General features: G+C 35.7%; 1 protein-coding gene and 1 long non-coding RNA gene across 2 annotated transcripts; one reads left to right on the top strand and one right to left on the bottom strand.

Moving 5' to 3' along the window:
- Nucleotides 1-593: 593 nt before the first annotated feature.
- LOC127873717 (uncharacterized) lies at nt 594-18,833 on the bottom strand. The gene is made up of 9 exons (XM_052417678.1): nt 18,500-18,833; nt 6,115-6,232; nt 4,966-5,066; nt 3,444-3,585; nt 3,049-3,143; nt 2,424-2,529; nt 1,953-2,037; nt 1,410-1,602; nt 594-1,001 (listed from the first exon to the last, which is right to left on the bottom strand). Exons 1-9 carry the CDS (start codon nt 18,635-18,637, stop codon nt 870-872), a joined length of 1,110 nt encoding a protein of 369 aa, XP_052273638.1. The 5' UTR covers nt 18,638-18,833; the 3' UTR covers nt 594-869.
- On the top strand, nt 14,793-17,570 carry LOC127873737 (uncharacterized). The gene is made up of 3 exons (XR_008046355.1): nt 14,793-15,129; nt 16,382-16,563; nt 16,979-17,570. It is a non-coding gene; the product is annotated as an uncharacterized LOC127873737 (long non-coding RNA).
- Nucleotides 18,834-21,781: the final 2,948 nt, after the last annotated feature.

The raw sequence follows: 21,781 nt of genomic DNA, 5'->3' as shown, positions 1-21,781 counted from the left end.
TAACCGAGGTTTTGTTATAAAAAGTTTGAGAACGCTGCTTTGTTCATTCAAATCTTTACTGAAATTCCCCAACTCTAGTTACATATAACCCGCGCTCTTGAAAAAACCGAGCCTAGTGCAGACGGCACATGTCAATCAGGGACTACAACTACCGCCTAAACTGGATTTTCGTCAAGAAGAGATTTGCTTTAATAATTCCATAAAAGCGGAAATTGCCGTTCATAACCGCACAGACAGGCTAATATTGGACGACACTACGCGCATTCATTAAGCCCGTTTTTTTTAGCGCGGCTCATCAATTATTTAATATTATTTTTAATAATGCAAACGACTTTGATACCAATCATTTTGAGACAGAACGTATTTATGAAAAAGTATGACGTGTATTCTTAAGTAAGAGAAACACTGTAAGTGAATACGGGTCTAAATCGCATGTCAACATTGTCCAGACTGGAATAAATCTTTACACTGGTATATACATAATGTATCGTTTAATGCTTACCTTTTATATAACAGCCCCATAAGATCGGTTGAGGCATTATATTTGTAGAAGAATGGTCTAAAGGGTCAACAATCAGTAACTGACGCACACACGTGTGTACATATTTATTAAATACATTTTAATGACAATAAAACGACCTCTAGCTTGCGCAGTTCAACAGAAGCTTCTGATGTCTGTGACAACAGCACGAGATATCATAGCAACATAGCCACGTCATGCATATATGAAAGCCTGCGAAAAAGCGTGTACCTAAAAAGGTATAATTAATTGCTAGTCTTACAAAAACAGAACTTAGATAATGTTAGATGTGAGATAAGAGCTTGCGTAGTTCTCAGCTCTCTTATCCATCACTGGCTTGTCTCTGCACCTAATCTCGCTTCGCCTCGTCCCTGGCGTGCCTGTCCGTGTGTTTGTTCATGTGTACGATCTCCCACTTCTTCATCCAAGGCCCTGGCAGCGTGGTGTCGAACTCAGGGTCCTCCTCCGCCACGCCGTCCTCCTGGAAACACGTATGAACACCAGGGGCTGGGATTGGTAATGCTCGCAACAGAGATCTAACTTAAGATTCATTCTAGCGCAGTGTATCGGTGTTTTGTTAACAAAAGTGTATTTGCGGAATATGCTTAATTGAGCGACATAAGTTCAGTATTTTTTTTGTTATACAGGTTAATGTCGATTTCATTTACAAATTATAATGCTCTCAAAGGAGAAACGAACTTCAGCTGTAAGTGAAGTTCCTTTAGTAGACTTCTCTTAACGGATATGATAACTTCAGATTCACTTAAGTGATTTTGTTTTAAGATCACTCAACAGACACCGATTTTACACAGGAAACGTAAAAACTTATCAATTGGACAAAATACGTACGCGTTTAGGCAATTTTGAACAAGAATGTCAGCACACTCACACTAGTGACACTTTTCTTCTGCTGGGCGTGTCTGTCCACCGCATCGAACTCCGTCCAGTCGATAGCCATTTCCGGTTTATCCGCCAGACGCATGACAACGGGTTTCTTGAGACCCCAGAGTCCATCCGGGTCGCTCGGGCGCTGCCAGCGGAGGTCGAGGCTCCAGCGCACGTCGTCAGACATGTTGGGCAAACTGGAGCAGGGAAGATACTCGTGCAGACTTGTACAACGGGGATTTCGATATGTTTCATTGTGTTGATGGAAAATCATAAATCTGCATAGTACGATAATCGATAATAATTCTATTAAAAAAACACAATTATCGTTGCTTCATAAACCATAGATTTATCATTGTCTACCGGACTCTATCAGTTTATGCATATGCAATGTAGCTGCGCATCTTATTTGATTATTGTTTCCTATATGTGTACAAATAAAAGGCAGTATTATGCCAAATAGCAATCCCATTTTGATAAGATATTGTAACCGGTATGATTAATCTTATTTGCTCGCAATACTGTCAAAGCCGTGTTACATACTGACCTGCGGTGCGGTATAAGGTTGTTGAACAGGACGAGCCCTCCGTACGGCACAGGTACAGTCTTAATATCACGTTCTGTGTCCACGCCTAGTGATACCAAAAACACATCGCAATAAAAAAGAGTACAGTGCAGTACACAAATTCAACGCACAAAATATGAGAAGTGCTCTACAAAATACACAGAACAGAAAGGATCTTCGATAAAACGCAACATTCCAAAAAGCGCCAATTTACCCACATGCATAAAGCCCGTTTTCACAGAGCGATACTTTCAACTTAATTTGATTGTCGGTAAGAAGATACTTTCTTTAAACGAAAAAAGGCATAAAAGAAGAAAATATCGTCCCTGATTAGTCTGTGCAGTCCGCACAGGCTAATATTGGACCACACTTAAAGCACATGCATGTAACCCGTTTTTTTTCAATAGCGAGCCTCAAATGTATGTTTACGCCTGATCAGGGGCGGCTACTCGCCTAGCTTGTGTTTCATGTCGCCCTCGTCCAGTTCCACGTACCACGTGCCGCCCCAGCAGCAGCGATGCAGACCCACCCGACCCGTGCGGTGACCGCTCTCTGCGAACTGAGGACAACCGGCACAAATAACATCAGTGAATTAACAAACAACTTTGAGCCGCGCTCTTAGAAAAGGAGGCTACAAACATGTGCGCTTTTATGGAACTTTCCGTTTAAAGGAGGTCTCTTTTAAACGTAAATCCAGTCTAGGCGCGAAATGTCGTCCTTGATAAGCCTGCAGGTTCTAATCTGGGACGACACTTTACGCGGATGCATTAAGGGCTTTTCCCAAGAGCGCGGCTCATTTCTATATTTATTAAGGGATGTAATACAATTAATTATGGATTCGCTTATCCTACAATAACACATTGCCAATTAGCGCCGGGAAGGGACACAAGCTTATGTCGCCAAATCAGATTTAAAGCAAGACTGTGCTAGACTGTAATTGACGTGCCTGTCACTGCGTATGCAGAAAGTCGGTAATTTTATTAACGCAACTAATACAATCGATAAGATCAAGAAACGTGTATTTCATTAATAAATATTAGCTAATTATAATTTGTGAACGAATAATCCAAAACGTCACCTGCAGGCAGCCGTTTGTTTCGTTGGCGTCCAACAAAGGCACCCAGGCGCTTGGAATCAGCGTCTTGTAAGCGGAGTTGTCGAGGTATCCGACGTCTAGGGATGCGGATAATGTAAGTCACATATGACGAAAAACACTCACTTTAAAATTGGGTGTTACCGAATAAAATATAAACAATTCGCATTAAATGTACGAGGTTGTATAAATTATATTTTAATGCTAGTACCACGTTAAACAACTTGAACTACACGGGAGGGTTCGGTGTTTCATTTTTCATAAGTAATAAATAAAACGGTGTTTGGTAGACTGCTAAAAAGTCAACACATTTCATTTTACAGTTGTTGGGAATTAACATTTATTTAATAAGCAATCGCGCTAATTTGTTACACGGGTACCTTGATGCCAGGGCACCGTGGTGGCCTCACTCTGGGGCGTCTTGGTGCGTAGGTTCCAGACGGGGTTGCCGGCAATATCCGGTCCTATAATCTGCTCAACGAGATTTAGAAGCCTCTCGTTGGCCCAGATTGTTCGGTATCCCTGAGAGAGAATCGAAATCGGGGTCAAACTCTTGTCAGCGATTACGTCCCCTATATGTTAACGGTAACAAGTGCCGCCAAAGGTATATGTCTCCTGTAAGCCATTACGTCCCCTATAGGTTAACGGTAACAAGTGCCGCCACAGGTATATGTCTCCTGTAAGCCATTACGTCCCCTATAGGTTAACGGTAACAAGTGCCGCCACAGGTATATGTCTCTTGTAAGCCATTACGACCCCTTGAGGTTAACGGTAACACGTGCCGCCACAGGTATATGTCTCCTGCAAGCAATTACGTCCCCTATAGGTTAACGGTAACAAGTGCCGCCACAGGTATATGTCTCCTGTAAGCCATTACGCCCCCTTGAGGTTAACGGTAACAAGTGCTGCCACAGGTGTATGTCTCCTGTAAGCCATTACGTCCCCTATAGGTTAACGGTAACACGTGCCGCCACAGGTACTAGTATATGTCTTCTAGATCAGAAAGGATTTCTACTTTGTAAATATTTAAATATTTGTTATTTAATGGAATGTTTAACTTGTCTACAGAATATTACTTTCATACATTTTGCATTGAACAAGTAAATGGGTAAAAAAATCTACTTTAAACCTTACATATAACAAAGGCCATTGGATTCACAACTTGGTGTAAACTAATGGCAGAGATAGTGTATGACTTATGATCAGAACGAGTCATATATTGGCGCGGATGTTAGGTCAGAGTTGAAGGTCGGGTACGTATAAGGGTCGTTATGGTGCCATTGATTGGGTGACTGACTTGCAATTGGGACATCGGGAGCACCCAGTTACTGGTTCTAGCCAGAGCGGCCTCAAACTTATCTCAATTGAACTAATATCGGTGTTCAACACAATCCAGTCTAAACAAACAGATTGAGAATTAAGAATCTGGCCCCTTGTTAAATTATTTAATGACATCTCATATAACGAAATTACTCATCAAATCACATATATAAATATTGTTTATTACACACGTATTGAGTAAAATCTGCATTATTAGTTTATTTTACACATTTCAATTCAGCATGTACTAGGTACTTTTCTTATGTGAAATATTGTACTGAGAAATGATATGCATACTTAATTATACTTAATTTAGTTTGTGTGTACAATATTTTTTTGGGGAGGGTGGGGGTACAATTCTTGAAATATAAAATACTTATAATTGTATGTAAGTGTATGTTGACGATTATGTACTCATCAAGGGGCTGGGCATGGACAAATCTGTATATAAAAAGCTAATATATTAAATAAAATCATATAACTGTATGAAATGACTGAATGTATGAAATGAGGAAATAAAATTTCGCACAAAAAGAAACAGGTTGCAACTAAAATTGCACCAATCATATAGCGTGTACGAACCATGGGCATGTTGGGGACCTTGTGGAGGATGACGTTGGCGCCCGGAAATGCCTCCTCTAGCTTCGTGAGGCGATGAAAGAGGTCAAGGTGCTCAAACGTCTCTACAACACACATCACATGGCGTTAGAGACAAGTGGGGATAATGGTTATCATATACGTGGCACATATGGGCATCGCTCTGGGAAAGCCGGACTTAATGCATTTGCGTCTTCCCAGATTAGCATGTGTGGACTGCACAGGCTAAGCGGGTTTTCCCAGAGTGAGGCTTATTTGGTCTTGCAAATTCGTGGTAAAAGCGTTATTAGTTTTATCCCACTTTTACGGCGAATTCGGTTGATTAAAGCCCCGTTGATTAAATTTCTACTATAATCCATGGCACGAAATGAAGTCATTTTTTCGACAAAATGACGTCATAAATCCAGCGAAAATATCCAGTTAAACTAATTTTGTTTAAATAAAAAGGTTTACTGAATAAAAAGTGAGATAAAGGCTCGCGCTTTGTGTATTCTAAGCCTCGCATGATAAACCTGATCTATTATCAACACTAAACTATTATTCTCTATATAGCGACTGGCGTGGCATACTAGTTCTTCTTTAAACCGAAATTGTCCATGTCAATTTACAACGTGTTACGAGTACACATTATTTACAAAACATTTTACTTTGTTGTTCGCTTATAAATAATCATTTCTTTGTAAAATATGTAAATTTAAATCAATTATATTTATGAATGTTTTGACTAGTTTCTTAAAGCTACAACCTGTTACCCTTTGCCTGTGTTTTATGATACAATAACACTAATATTTGTATATGGGTTTGTCCTTTAGCTTATTGCTACACTAGCCCTTTGTGGGCGTTTATGTACCAGGTGTTGTTAAAACTTACGTCAATTACTTGAAAAAATGCCCACAAAAGAGAACTACTTCACCAAAAGAAAACTACTTTACCAAAAGAGAACGACTTCACCGGCCGTGGCTCGAATATCATAAGGCGAGTTGCAAGAAGACGCTATCATTTAAATTGCTTGGACAAGCCACGGAACTCGAACTGCGACCGAGCTATGCCGAATTGCGACCGAGCTATGCCGAACTGCGACCGAGCCATGCACTCACTAACCAAAGTGGTAAACGTGGTTCATACTATGCAAACCTTTAATTTTTCCAGCATTATACAGTTTTGTCGCCAAGTCATCAACTAATTCTTCCGTAGTCGTACGACACAAGTCTAGTTCTTCCTTCGTAAAGAAATCCGGGATCAAAATGTAGCCCTGAAATATAAGAACTTCAAAAACACACTGATTTTTCAAACTTCTTTATATTCAAACTCCCCCTCTCGCCATACAAGCGTCCTCGTTACGACCAGTGTGAGGTGGCGAGGTATTATACAGTGATTTTAAAGACAAACTTCGGAATGTGCAGGACAACCTCAACTCACTTCTCCGGGGGAACAAAACAAGCAGACCCGTTCCAAATCTTCTCAAAATCAAAACTCATATCAGCTATTACAATATGTTTAAAGCTAGCATTGACACAAACACTCACAGCGTAATGCATTTTTAATTAAAAATAAGGAGAATCAGGGTTATCAATATACTGAAAGGATTAATTAATTTATTTATCTCAAAGCACACATATTACCAATAGGCCTTTGTAAAAAACACATTGCACATGCTCTTTTGTGCAAATGTGTTCAACATGGAAATGTCCGAGATATCTAAGTGTGATGATTAGATACCATTGCAGATTTATTTAACTATGATAGACATGTATTATATCATCTTTTACTAGCGCCCGATATGTCACGACTGAATGCTTCATGTATTTACCCCAATTATCACAATTAGCACGCGTTGATAAACAAGATACCCGCACTGTTTTCTTGTCGTAAAAAATTATCCTGAACAAAACATACATTCAATTAACAAAAACTTATAATTATCCAATGTTTAAATTTTCAGTTCGTTTAAAAATAATGAACATCGTATCGATTTCTAATATAAAACACGAATTGTTTCAGCCAGGGAAGCGAAGCAGAACGGCGGGCTCCATTTCGATGATGGGCACGCGAAGCACGTGCACTGCGTTATCAGCTTTGGAATGCAGTGTAATTCATCAATTATGAAATAAGATAAAACTATATATATATGGTGACAAAAGTGAATTGGAACGAGAGCTGTCGGAATGCGCTTTGCTTGCACTTCCGGTAAACAGGTCTGGCCCAACATCGCCATCAAAATCGATATAAAATGTTCGCTTTGTAATGAATAAAAATATCTCGCATTTAAATATCGCTCTTCATTTGTTCAGAATCTACTGTTGAAATATAGGTATACAGAAATTCTGAATTTGACCACTGAAGGCCTAAAGCCAGCGCCATCCTTTGGTCGGGTGTGGACATTAATTCCGCAACACTACCTTCATAGATAACCAGCATTTTTTTTCGAAAAGATGCCTGTTGTGACTACATCGATCGGAGGTCACGTAAAAAGCGTTTAATTAAGGTTCATGTAGAGGCTTGATTTTGAAAAATGTGGCACCCCTAGCATTGAACTCAAATTTGACTAAAGGAAGAGTGCCACATTGAAAATGTTTACATATATGCTTTAAAGGATGTTTTTCCTTCAAACTGCTACCAATTTTGTACATCAACGTATCATAACATCCACAAAATCAATCAAAATACAAAGCGATTTTAACAATAAAATATAAATTATTTTCAAAAATCTGAATCATGTTTATTCCACGTATTTCGGCGGAAAATTATATAACTAGTGATTAATATCGACATTGACGAGGGCAAGTTACGCTTAAATAGTAAAAAAAGTTTATATATCTAGAAATATCAAAACTCGAACACATGTCATTTCATCACCATGGGGGCAGCCATTTTTAAATTAATAAAATAGAAAGAAACATGCTAAAAACTCACTCATCGCCTAATTGACATTCTAAACGGTTGACGATGACAAATGCATTGGATTGTAATCTTTCCGTTGATGTTTGCAAACTGCATGATGAGACCTCATAAACACTCAAAAGAATAACTATGTAAGAAGCATTTTACCAATGTTTAAAATCATTGTCGAATCACTGTACTTATATTATTGCGCGTAAAATAGTACGCTTACAGACTGACAGAAAGATCGATACGTAACTCCGTTCAATTCATCATGGTATACTATTCTATTGATAATATATAATAATACATCGCTTTAACAATCTAAAAGTAGAAATAATTCTTTTAAACGGAGTTTTTAATAACGAAAGTGAAAACAACGGAAGTTGGATGGATATTCTGTGAGATGCACTTCGGCTCCAGAAAAACAATACAAATAAACAAAAAAAGACGTGTGGGGGACAATTTTCAGCTGGAAAATATTTGAAATAGGGTAAGTGATGATATATCTACGTGGTCATTTCTGTTATTTAGTGCGATCTCTTGCTGATTAATGTTAATAGTTGTTTTACTATTTGCCACCCAACTGTCAAAATAAGTATGTGTTTTCTCAGGTATGTGATACACATACCCTGTTTTCTCACCACTGCACGTGGTTTCGACCGATTTGTTTTGCACGTTTTTGTACGGAGCACAGCGATGGCCACGCTTTCAAAATGGGTAGAAGGAATCGAAATATAAAATCAATCGGTTTGCCAATTTCTTTATATTCCTTTACTGTTTTATATGTCGTCTGCAATCTATTTCAATTTGAGATGGTTTAAAATTTTCAATTTGGTTGAGAGGTAAATAACAAAATTGTTAAGCATTTGAAATAGAATTGTGACTCTTATTATCCACCATACCTGGATTTTTAAAAAGTAGTTACGTTTTAGTTATTTTTAGAACTTTGTTTAGGAAATTTATCCAAAAAAGGCAGTTGAATAAAAACTCATTTGTTGTTTTTATGACAATAATTTTCTGTGAAATGTTGCTAACTTGACCTTGTATATGTATATAGCTTTGTATTTATTCAACTTAAGGTAGTGCATATCCTTCCTAACTTTAGATTGAGATTTTGTAAATTAGTGCAAAAATGTATTGGTTTTAAACCAAAATATGAATAAAGCACACAAATATTGAATGTCAAAAATGTGTTTATGTTTTTCTATCCGTCTTAAGCTTTAAAATGATATATAGTTTGACCATATTGTACCACATTGAATGAAGATAAACCAAAGCGAATTTTTAATGAATTTTATCCCCCCATGAACCTTAATGGGTTAAGTTATTTTGCGACTTTCTATATCAGAACGACCGTGATGCAATGTATTGGTACGCTAGATTGACTTGACTAACTTAACACTTACAGCACATATTAACAATCGGCTGTATATAATACATACATTAATATATGTTGTAAACGCTTAATATATTTTTCATACTAACAAAAGTATCAATAGACATTTAGGAGTTCTGTTCAGTTTATTAATAGTAAGTTGTATTTTTATCATCGGAGAAGAAAACTACATCAATGTGTGCGATCATGAACACTTCAAAGTCAACTGTGCGTATTTTACCATACCCGAAGCCAGACGGTGCGTTGGGTGCGTTCGCACCCAATCTTTTTGGACGAGTAAAACAATTGTACTCTAAGTTGCACCCAACTTTATTGGACGCAAAAACGGAAATTTATTTTTTTCCAGGAACCAAGTGAGTCTTCGTATTTAAGCGTTAAAATAATGTTGTATGCAATATGCAACCGACAGGTCTCCATATAATTAATTTTTCGATTAAGTCATTTCCAAGATAGTGCGTGATTTTTATTTACAAGTTTTAACCGTTGAATTGTTGAAATCATATGAAGTTGTGACAGCAAAATTTGAGAAGATCTAAGAAGCCAGTCCCCGCAAAATGGAATAGGAATCTTTGTTGCAAATAGATATTTGTTTTCTGTATAATGCAAAATTATTAACATGGCAAACTGATCCGTATACAATCGATACTTATTTATAGATAGTTGATACTAAATGATTGTTTTGTAACTTTTGTAATCGTTATTAATGTCTGTTAAAGCTATAACTGTAATAGATACATGTATCATAACAAAATGTTGAAGCCTACTTATTGTGGGTTGAAATCCCAGTACAATAACCTTTTTAGACAATTATCTAAATGGTTGAAAAAACAATTTGATTAACTTGAATAAATAAATAATCTTATCAAAAAGAAAATATATTTTAGATGATTATTAACGGAATGTTATGTCAGCTTCCGAAAATTACTGAAATCAAAGGACATCCTTCGACTATTGCCGAAGACTAATGAGTCACTGGTGAATAACTTTGCATTATACCACGATTTATAACAATTACACATTGTGCACAGCATTCTGACGGACTGGGTTGTCTTTTTGTTATATCCCCGTACAACCATTTTCGGATCCCCTAAAGGGTTTTCCAGCAAAAAATATCAGCTATGCTCAAGTCATGATACATTTTTTTGCATGACAAGAAAACAAATCATTATTACAAAGCCATGTACCTTTTTTTTCTAGTTTACCAACACTTAAAGGCATCTGTTCTGCTCCACACACAGAACTTTCTACAATGTTTAAATTATGTCAAACTTCACACTATGAATGTCCTACTCTTAAACTGTTGTTATAATGAATTTAAAACGTTATAATATATGATCAGATGGACGTTAACGTTTAATGTTCATCAACTGTGACGGATATTGAGCATATAATGGGCAAATAAGTACATCTTTTTTCTTCAACGTCCTGGTATACGTTGTTAAGGACTTTGAGACCATAGGGCCAGTAGTTAGTGGTTATAGGGTCTTTAAACAAGTTAAAGTAACCAGTTATACTATTTTGATTTCTTTTTAGTATTGATGCACATTAGAGAAGACCCAGTTTTGTTAATAAGTTTTGTTGTACAATACACTATTAGCACGTTTTGAGCAATGCCTCTGGTACTATCCATAGTAGCAGACAAATAATTGTTTTGAAAAAAAATCAAATATTTCCATTTAATTTGCTCGATTTATGAATGGTAGAATGTTAGAATGGTAAAACACACCAATTTTATCAAGATTCCAAGATTGCAATAAATAATGATATTTTATACCGTATTTATTGTTGATTTCACATTCTATAAATTTTTGTTGCATATGTAAACAAAGAGTGTGCGCGCATACAAGTGTCGGGTTAAACACCGTATAAAATGATGTATTTCCGTGACTGATCGAAAAAGGTGGTTATTGAAAAACGTGGTGGGGAATACATATATGATATATCATATTCATGTGATCAGTCACTGAGTATGGTCAATGAAAGTGAAATTTCATATAAAAATGCTCTGTAACGTCAGTCTCCAAATACAGTTAAAAAGTGACCAGAATGCAGGAGTTTACTTTTCAACATCCCCTCCCGCACATATAGAGAATATATGGTTGGTGACTTTTGATATCATGTGATATAAGACGAGTCTGATATGGCGTAGGAAAAGGCGAGGCTTGCCGAGCCTTTTCACACGCCATATCGGACGAGTCTTATATCACATGATATCAAAAGTCACCAACCATATATTCTATTTATTATGCCACATTTTAAAGTAAATAAGAAAATATTCACAAAACAAACAAAAACAAACAACCGCTAAATTCATTGATAAATATGCAAATTAGTAGCAACCTGATTACATCCGCTAGCGTCTATGCATATATATTTACACATAAAAAATAGTTCGAAAGTAAGCAACAATCAATCAAATTTAAACGCACATAATACAAAAACTAAAGCGAGAAATCGAAACTTAAAAGAACAATTTCTGCACTTAAAACACAATACCAATATTTTTTACAATAACACATTCGACATGTACTTCCAAGAGTACACACCAACCGCTATTTTCAAAGCGAATGTGTAGAGTGAAAATTTCAAACAATAAATACAATAATCAAATGGAACGGGATTTTAACGTAGTGTGCAATTTGGAAGTGATAAGAGTGATTTATTTTTCAACTTGTCCATCTCCGTAATATACGTTTAGTTGTGAGATGTTCACAGTTTCCCCCAAAAAACAGGCCTTCACGTGCGAAATCAAAGTGGGTGGGGAACGTGGTTACCAGACAACTCGCCCCAAAGCCTACTCGCCCCAGGACAAGTCGCCCCGAAAATCTGGACAAGTCGCCCCAAATATATTGGACAACTCGCCCCAATCGAAAGACAACTCGCCCCAAATAAAAGACAACTCGCCCCAAATTAAATGACAGCGTGCAACGAAATATTTTGTCATATATATAATACTCTTTGTGAAAAAAATGTATTAAATAACATTTTTGACTTTAAAAGGAATGCTGAATACACAAAACGAATAATACATGGGGAAAAAAATAAAAATAGAAATGTGTTATATTCATAATTGTATTCATAATTTATAACAATTACAGACTCACGATACTAACATTTGTTTTTATTGAAAACATACAAAGCATCAATTTTAGCATATTAAATGAAATAAATAACATAGATTTATGAATGAAAAGACAATTCAAAATATTATCAAACATTTCCATTTATTAACTCATTTTAAAAATAATTTTAAAACACAGTTTGTAATGAGCCTTGATGAATAATATCAAACATTTCAAACATCCGTAATAATTAACACAAACTTTCACAAAATATTTTCAAACATTTCCAACATCTTTAATACTTTTAAAACATTACAAACACAGGTTGTAATGAGCCATGATGAATATTATCAAACATTTCAAACATCCGTAATAATTAAACACAAACTTTCACACAGAAACAAGCTTTTAAACACAATGGTTGAAACATTTCTAACAATCAGAAGAAAAAAACAACAAATGAGCAATAATTTATTTCAATTCAATCTAGCAACTTTCAGGCAGGCATTTGGTCCGTAAATGATGAATATTATCAAACATTTAAAAAATATAATAATGGTAAAACATTACAAACACACAGTAACTTTCACACACAAACAAGCTTGTCAAAAACAAGGGTTGAAACATTTCCAACAATCAGAAAGACATCAAATGAGCAACGTTCATGCATTTGGTCCATAAATGCCACTATATTTCCTCAGTAGGCCGTTGACTGACAATTCTCCGCTCTCGTACGCTTCCCACAGCTTGAAGATTTTTCCCTGGAGAGACGTGTTTTTCCTTCGTTGTCGCCTGGATAGCTTTCCTTCTGATACCATCGTCTTATTTGATAATATGTTGGTTCTGTTTCAATTTTAAGTTTAGCATATCCCGACAAACGAACCTTACATGTCAAACTGAACGGCTTTTTGTCAACAGCGATATCTCAATAACCAATAGCGTCAGAATTACCACAACAAAATGCTATTTTAAAAATATGTCAAGCACATACACTTAACAAACAATACGATATTTCTTTATTTAGTGTCGAGTTTTCACGCCTTTTTTGACAAAGTAATTATTTTCAAAATATGCGACTTATGTATATACATGAAGGATATTAAATAAAAGTTTAATGTAAATTCTTATCATAAATATAAATATAAAATGCACATTTTATCATAATATTCAATCATTTCAGCAGATAGTAATGTTCAATACTAAGGATTTATACAAACGTTTAAAATATATTTGTACTGACAAGTAAAAAAACTGTAAATACATTCAATATTACACCATGAGCAATAGTTTAAAGCGGTATACATCACCCAAATAACGCAAAGATAACGGTCCAGTGACTTCTGACATTTATCTGAAAGGTTTTATGATCGTTATCAGGTCGTAAAACACATCTGTTATGTGTCACCGGGTTAACGGACACTACCCGATAATATGCAAGTATCCAACAATTTAGATTCATTAATTATGGGGAAACAAAAGCTGCCTGACCTAAAAAATGTAAGACACAACAAATAATTATATTATAAGTTTACTTACCAGAATCACAGCCTATGTGTTGCCATCGCTCGCAGGCATCGCAAGAAACAGCACGTTGCCTCTGCCCAACTGTCTTTCCACAATGTATACAATTTGCCACTTCTGCCATTGCAGAAACACAAACAAAAAACTAACTAACACTAGAAAATTATTGTATCCGACATCAAATAAGCACATATATGTTAGAACACATGGCAGATGCACTGAAACCCACACAACTATATAGCAATCGTATTCCAAGTCACAAATAGTATTGTCCGACACAAACAAAACACATACTTTGGGCTAATTCAGATACCCTCTTTTTATATAGTCAGCCCTTATAATTACTTTGCAAACAGCATTGTTGTCTGGTTAAGCGTGTTACCTTATTTATTCTTTAATCACGCCAAACTGTCATACCGTTTGTCTTATTAATAAATCTTTGACCAGACAATGAAAGCATGCCGGCTTAATTAATTGTCGTCAATTCACACGTTTTCAAAACATAACTAACACAAAGACATTCCATTATTCTTTAATTAAACCAAACTATCATACAAAATGTCTCATTAAACAATCTTTGAACAGAAAATGAAAGCATGCCGTCAAAATAAACGTTTAACATTTCACACGTTTTCAAAACAAGACGAACTAAATGGGGCTTATTTTAATAAACAATTATTGAATTACAAAGTTTTACAATATGAAATGAAAAAAAAAACATCATACAACTACATTTCCTAAAAACAATAATCACGAATATTAGTACATTAAACTTAACAAATTGTATATGAACAAAATTTCTATAATACTATATATAAGAAACAAAATTGGGGCGAGTTGTCTTTCGATTGGGGCGAGTTGTCCAACATATTTGGGGCGACTTGTCCAGATTTTCGGGGCGACTTGTCCTGGGGCGAGTTGGCTTTGGGGCGAGTTGTCTGGCTCCCGGGGAACGTGTATTTCAAGTCGCTGGAACTAAATAATGAAGCTGCTTTTGTGCAATATTCAGCGACGTTACCAGCTGTGTGTTAGACGAAACGAAAATGCTTTGGTTTTGCATCGTGTTTTGAGACTGTCAGGGTGACATGATGGATTAATTGCTGTTTGACTGACAATAAATGAACATGTTTGTATTTGGAGATTGCTGAGGTTATTTTCACAATTGGGAAATCCCAACATAAGTTGACTGCCAGTTTGACCACTGAATTGCATAATATCAGTGGGAGAGCATGCTGAATGATTGAATCCCGCAGCTTCTGCACCATATGTTTCCTGGCCGAGTGGTTGGTAAGTTTCATTGTTATGTATGCATGCTTAAACACACATGTTTCATTATTTATGCCATTTTTTTACACCCATTCTCATGCTGATGAACCAATGATCAGTGCCAGTTGTTCTACTGTCGCAAACTGTTTATTCAAAATTGTGGAAAAATGAGTTGCGCACTGTTCGAAATTGTGAAAAAATGAGACACGCACTGTACCAAAATTTGAAAAAATGAGTCGCGCACTGTTCAAAATTGTGGGAAACATTAGTTGCCCACTGTTCATTATGATTTCAAAATTGTGGAAAAATGAGTCGCACACTTTTCATAAATTAAATTTTGAAAAAATGAGTCACGCGCTGTACAAAATTTGTAAAATGAGTTGCTCACTGTTCAAATTTTTGCAAATAAATATGTCATGCACTGTTCATTCAAAATTGTGGAAAAATGAGTTGCGCACTGTTCAAAATTGTGAAAAAATCATGTCACAGGCTGTACAAAATTTGGAATAATCATTTGTGCACTGTTCAAAAATGGGGGACAATTTTGTGGGGCACTGTTCATTCAAAATTACAAAAAAATAAGTCAGAAACTCTTCAAATTGTGAAAACACATGAGTTGCGCATTGTTCAAAATTTGTAAAAATGAGTCGCGCACTGTTCAAAATTTGGGAAAAAAAGGAGTCGCGCACTGTTTATTCAACATGGTGGAAAAATGAGTCGCGCACTGTTCACAATTTTAAAAAATGAGTTGCACACTGTTCAAAATTGTGAACAAATTGAGTCACGCACTGTTCATAAAAAAAATCACAGTTGAAAACTGTGAACAAATGAGTTGCGCGCTGTGCAACTTTTTTGAAAACATGTGTCGAAAACTGTTCAAAATTGTGTCGCCCACAGATCAACATTGTGAAAAAATGAGTTGCAAACTTTTTTTAAATTGTGAAAATTTGAGTCCCGAACTTCTTTAAATTGTGAAAATTTGAGTCGCAAATTTCTCAAATTAGGAAAACAAACACATATTCCCTTAATAAGCAAAAAAAGCCCCGAGTCCATAATAAAAATATTTTAAGTTAAAAGAAATTCTTAATTATTTTTATATAAAGTGGAGTTTATACATTTTCATTTTGTATTAATAATATTGTGTCTATTAAAGTTGTAATTTGTTCAAGTTGTGCCATAAAAATGTTATTAAAACACTCTATTTTGAAATGTCATCTCCTGTTGGATTTGTTTTATTTTATTATAATATGAAATGTTTTTCTTTTAATGGCAGAAAGTTGCGACCACACATTCCATGGGTGATATCTACCAAAATTCTTAGCGGCACAGTTCTACCCTCGTCAGTTTCACTTGTCCGAGTCTTTCTCTGCCTCTCAACCAACTCGAGATATTCCCCCCCCCAACTGCATCCCGGCACAGCTTCACATCAACCCATCTAATTAATTTGTGGGAAAGGTAATACTTTTTTGTCGACAAATTTATTTTTGAGAGTATTTATGTAATTGTTTTATCTGAACATGTTATAAATCTATATGTCACTATATTTATAAAGTTTCAATTTTAATACAAATTATATATCTGGATTTTTATTTTTAACCCTTTGCATGCTGGGAAATTTGTCGTCTGCTAAAATGTCGTCTGCTGAATTTGTAAAATAAGCATTTTCTTCATTTTTTTCAAAGATTACTATCAGAATAGCAAACAGTTTGGATCCAGATGAGACGCCACGTTTTGTGGTGTCTCATCTGGATCCAAACTGTTTGCAAAGGCCTTCAAAATTCGGTTCCAGCACTGAAAGGGTTAAAGCAGTTATGCAATGAATGTTTGATGGTGTTTTTTTTTTCTAAAGGAATCTTTATTTTATTTTCAGGTTGACCACACAAATTTCCTCTTTGGTTGTGGAGATAGAATCATTTTTTTTTTTGTGAAATTTTGATTTCAGACACTTAAAAATTGAAATTGTCATGTATTATTAGGCATGGCAGGCATTAGCAAAGCATCTCAATCAAGTATTAATTATTTTATTTTGTCAATGTTAATTCATTGTGTATGCTATTCACCTGTTTGCCTTGCTTTTTATAAGAATGACACAAAAAAGGAAAGCATTTGTAAAGTATTAGTTATTTTTTTTTTATATAATCTTAGACGAGATGTTTAGTGAATATTTGTCATAAATTCTTCTTTAACTTGATCAAATCTGTCATATTTTATTTAAAACGTGTTAAGTATATTTGTGTTACTTTTTAAATGTTTATCATTACTGTTTTAAATTGTGTTCATCTGCAGCCAATGAATGGTAGGCTAGCGGTGCACATTTGTATTTGTTTAATTTTTTTCCATTGATTAATGCTCATTTAATTTATATTTCCCTATAGATATATACTTAATAAAGTGTTAGTTTTGTTTAAAAAACAACTTATTGTTTATTAATGTTCTAACTTCTGAATAAAATATGAATCGCTGTTTGTTTCCATTTAAATCAAAGAAGCGACATACCACGCCTACAAAAAAGTAGTTCTCAGAATGGGCGGGGCTAAAACATGGAACGCTAAAAAATCATTGAGTAAACCAAATATGGGCGGAGTTTTAAACGGATATTGATGGGCGGAGCTTAAAACTGTTATCGGATGGGTATCCGATAACACTTTAAAATATCATGTCAGCGTCTCCAACGTAAATGCGCTGTCGTGGCATAATAAACTCCCTTCGCCACTTCGTTACTCAATAACAATCGTCTATGGCAAAAATTCGCACCCCCCTTTTCAAAACCCTGGCTACGGGCCTGTTTACTGTATGGCACGTGAGGTAATATTCAGCACAGACGAACAAATTATTATCATGTCTCAACACATATACGTTTTAGACCTTGAACGCCGATTATAAGTTTATCTCTGCACGTCAGATTTTCTTACACGTAGCTAACATTTGATATGTTATAAAGACATTTCAAAATAACATGTTTTAAATATAAACATAGATCTACCGGTCTATAATAATACATCCATTAGTTTAACATACTTTTAGTGGTTAATGAAATGCTCATAAATACGACTGTAACTTAACAAATATATTATAGCGATAAACAGATATATTATTGCTACAATGTATAACATACTGCATTACTGTGTATATTGAGTGAATGAAGAAAGGAGATGTAAATAATATTGTTTCGAAAAGCTTTGCTAACAAGTATTACAAACACTGTTTATTGTGGTTGCATATACATGCGGATTAATTATAGTAGCATTATAACCTTCAACACCTGCTAAGAATCAATACCGTCGTAACTGTCACCTGTGATTAGCTAACTCGGTTTAAAAAAACATATACAGGAATAATCATTGATTTGTAACCCGTTTTGAATCGCTATGAAAACCCTTATCAAGCTAACCTTCTCAAAATACTCCCTAATCACGTGATCAGGTTGCTGACCCGGTTTCTTGACTTCCGGCTGCGTAAGCATCGCCCGGATATCGAACAACTCCGGATGTTCCTCGGAGGTCACTCCGCTGTCCACCTGCAGTTTCATTTTGTGTGATGTCCGCCCCCAACGCAAACTGCAGTTGTTAAGAGCCCGTTCGAGAGTAAACTGCGTTGATTTTCACCTACTTTCGATAAGCTAGCGCGACATGTAAACAACCACAGTGTAACAGTAACGCGTTGAGTTAACTTCGATGTTTTTATGAGTACACAACTTCAGTGTTACAACAACGCGCTACTTGAACAGTGGCGTTGTAGTACACAAACTAAACAGAAACGCGAGCATTTAAGCGTAACTCATGAACGTCAAAGCAAAAACAAGGGACATTATTGAAGTATTTTTTGTAAACGGAGATATTAACAAAGTGAGAACAATATTTAAATATTCATCACTTTATCAATGCGTATAGCTTTATCAATCCAATGTATTTATAAATTCAACTTTTAAGATTTTCAGCGATCATGGCAATTTTGAAAAATTAAGATGGCGCTATATCGCACACTTATATAAAATGGAGCGAAACCTTGAGAATAATTTGATCCTTTTATAAATGTAGTAGGACTAGTTTCCTCCCTTTATTCTATATGTATATCACTTATGTAAATGAAACTATTTTATAATGAAATGTATATGTTGTGGTCGATATATTATCATTAACTTGTTATCCCCACGCTTTTTGAAAAGCGTGGGGATATTGTGGTTATCTCCGCCGTCTGTCCGTCCGTCTGTCTGTCCGTCCGTCTGTACATCCTGGCCACTATCTCCTCATACACTATAAGCACTAGAACCTTGAAACTTACACACATGGTAGCTATGAGCATATGTGCGACCCTGCAGTATTTTGAATTTTGATCTGACCCCTGGGTCAACAGTTATGGGCATTGGGTCGGGGCCGGGTCAGAGATTTTCACTTATTTGTATGCTCCCGGTATGGTGCATTGGACATAACTTTTGCAATATTGAAGATAGCATCTTGATATGTTGCATGCATGTGTATCTCATGGAGCTGCACATTTTAAATGGTGAAAGGTCAAGGTCAAGGTCATCCTTCAAGGTAAAAAAACAAATCCAAGGGAAGTAATAAGCTTTAAAGGGAGGTAAGTAATAAACCTGCCAAATGATAATTTTTTTTAAAAAACAAATCAAAGCGGCGCAGGAGGGGGCATTGTGTTTCTGACAAACACATCTCTTGGTTATGTTATTTTACATTAACTTCTTCATTTCTACACCGATTCACTTCCAATTGATACTGAACATCTCTTATGACAATACGGCCAATCTCAATTATGCATGGCCCCATTACCTACCCTGGGGTGCACCCTGGGTCAAACATGCGGCGTGGGGATACGCGTCGGCCTCTGCCGCGCCATTTATAGTATATTTTGTATTATCAGGGTATGCAATATGTCTATAGTATAATTGTTGTATTAACTAATTGTATTGGAGACTTGATGTACGTCTCAGTAAATGCTAGAAGTGAGACGTAAATTTACGTCTCAGCTCGTACTGGGACGTGTTTGTAATTCTGGAGTGAAGATCCTGCTGAGATCCCGAATAAGGATTATGTCCATTATGGTGATAACACGTTCATAACAATTTAGGGTAAAATAAAAGAGCTAAAAGTTATATTTCTTAGTTTTTTACTTCTTGATTAGAGTTGATCCCTGAACGCCTCATAAGGTATAAGGCTTAGGAACCCGTTCTATTACATATACATAAGAAAACAAGTAACCCCAAGGGTTGGGCCAGTATTGACAACAGAGGCATGACTTGAACAAACTTTATGGACGACAACTAATCGCAAAACCAGTTGACACATCACAAAACACATCGATATAAACGAGGGATATCAAATAAAAGATTTTAAGTATATGTTAATAATACCATTATTAAATAATGTATGCATTTACGGCATTCACAACGAATATGTGAAGCCGTTACCGTTACGTTTATACGAATACGCATGCATAAGTTTTCGACTTCACAAACAAACACAATTTCTCATTGTATACAACTACGTTTGTTGGTGTTCACGTATTTCTTCTTCTAATTTTTCTTTTATTCATCCACATGTTTACATTCTTGACCGTTTAAACAAAAGTGCGATCGTGTATATTCGTTTTTAGTTGTTCGCTCGCGAAGAACTAATGTGAGTAGTGTGCGTTGCATGTCGGTCTGCTCGTAACTACGCTGAGAACGATAACCACCGCATCTGTCTGTTTATACTTCACCACTGGTACACTGCAGACAGTGAGTGTGTGTATGTAATCAAACGTGTTTAACAGCTTGTGCGACGATATTGGCCATTTTGTCATTGAAATATGTACATTTTGGCTGCTTTCATGGAATACAGGTCTTAATGCATGTGAAATAAGTGGTGTCCCAGATTAGCATGTGCACACGGATTAGAAGCTAATCAAGGACGACACTTTCTGATTTTATGGTGTTTTTCGTTTAAAGAGAGTCTCTGGTACTGGGATGACAATTAATGCATATGCCTTAATCACTGCTTTTCCAAAATGAAGCTTAAATTATCGTTTCTGTTTATGATTTGAAAAATGAAAATAAAGGTGATAATAACTTCAAAGTAATCTCGCTGGCAAGGCAAATAAACAAAATCACTTTTAAATCAAATAAACAACCAATTAGTTCTAAATTTTTGCCTTGCGGCATGTTTTAGTAAACATCTAAAAGGGACCTTTTTACAGTTTGTCATTAAATGCTTAATATTGATAAATGTAAACATTGGATCTTAAAAGCTCCATTAAAAAAACTACAACAAAACAAGAATACAATTAAAAAAACAAAAAAGTTACCCTCAACCGGGCTCGAACCACTGAACCCTGGATTAAGTCTATCGTTTAGATCACTCGGCCATCCGTGCTCATACAATGAGAGCTGTATTTTGTACTTCATATAAGCTATATACTATATATAATCCTCGTCGTATGAACAAATATAACGACAACAACAGAACTCTCCAAATAATCAAATCGTTTAATTTTGCCAATTTACCAAAACGTGAAAATGCCCCTATAATGTCTTCTGACTTGCAAATTGAATGAGTTCAATACACTGTCAGATCTAACATCATGAATAACCTACAGGTTTTGTGGTTGCCTGTTAGCCTGGGACCAGTAGATTAAAGCCCAGGAAACTCAATTTCAAAAGTTGGTTACAGTAAGGCTAAAA

This window comes from Dreissena polymorpha, chromosome 3 (genome assembly GCF_020536995.1).
Source record: "Dreissena polymorpha isolate Duluth1 chromosome 3, UMN_Dpol_1.0, whole genome shotgun sequence".
NCBI classification, from domain to species: domain Eukaryota; kingdom Metazoa; phylum Mollusca; class Bivalvia; order Myida; family Dreissenidae; genus Dreissena; species Dreissena polymorpha.
This window is presented reverse-complemented; position numbering and strand designations above follow the sequence as displayed.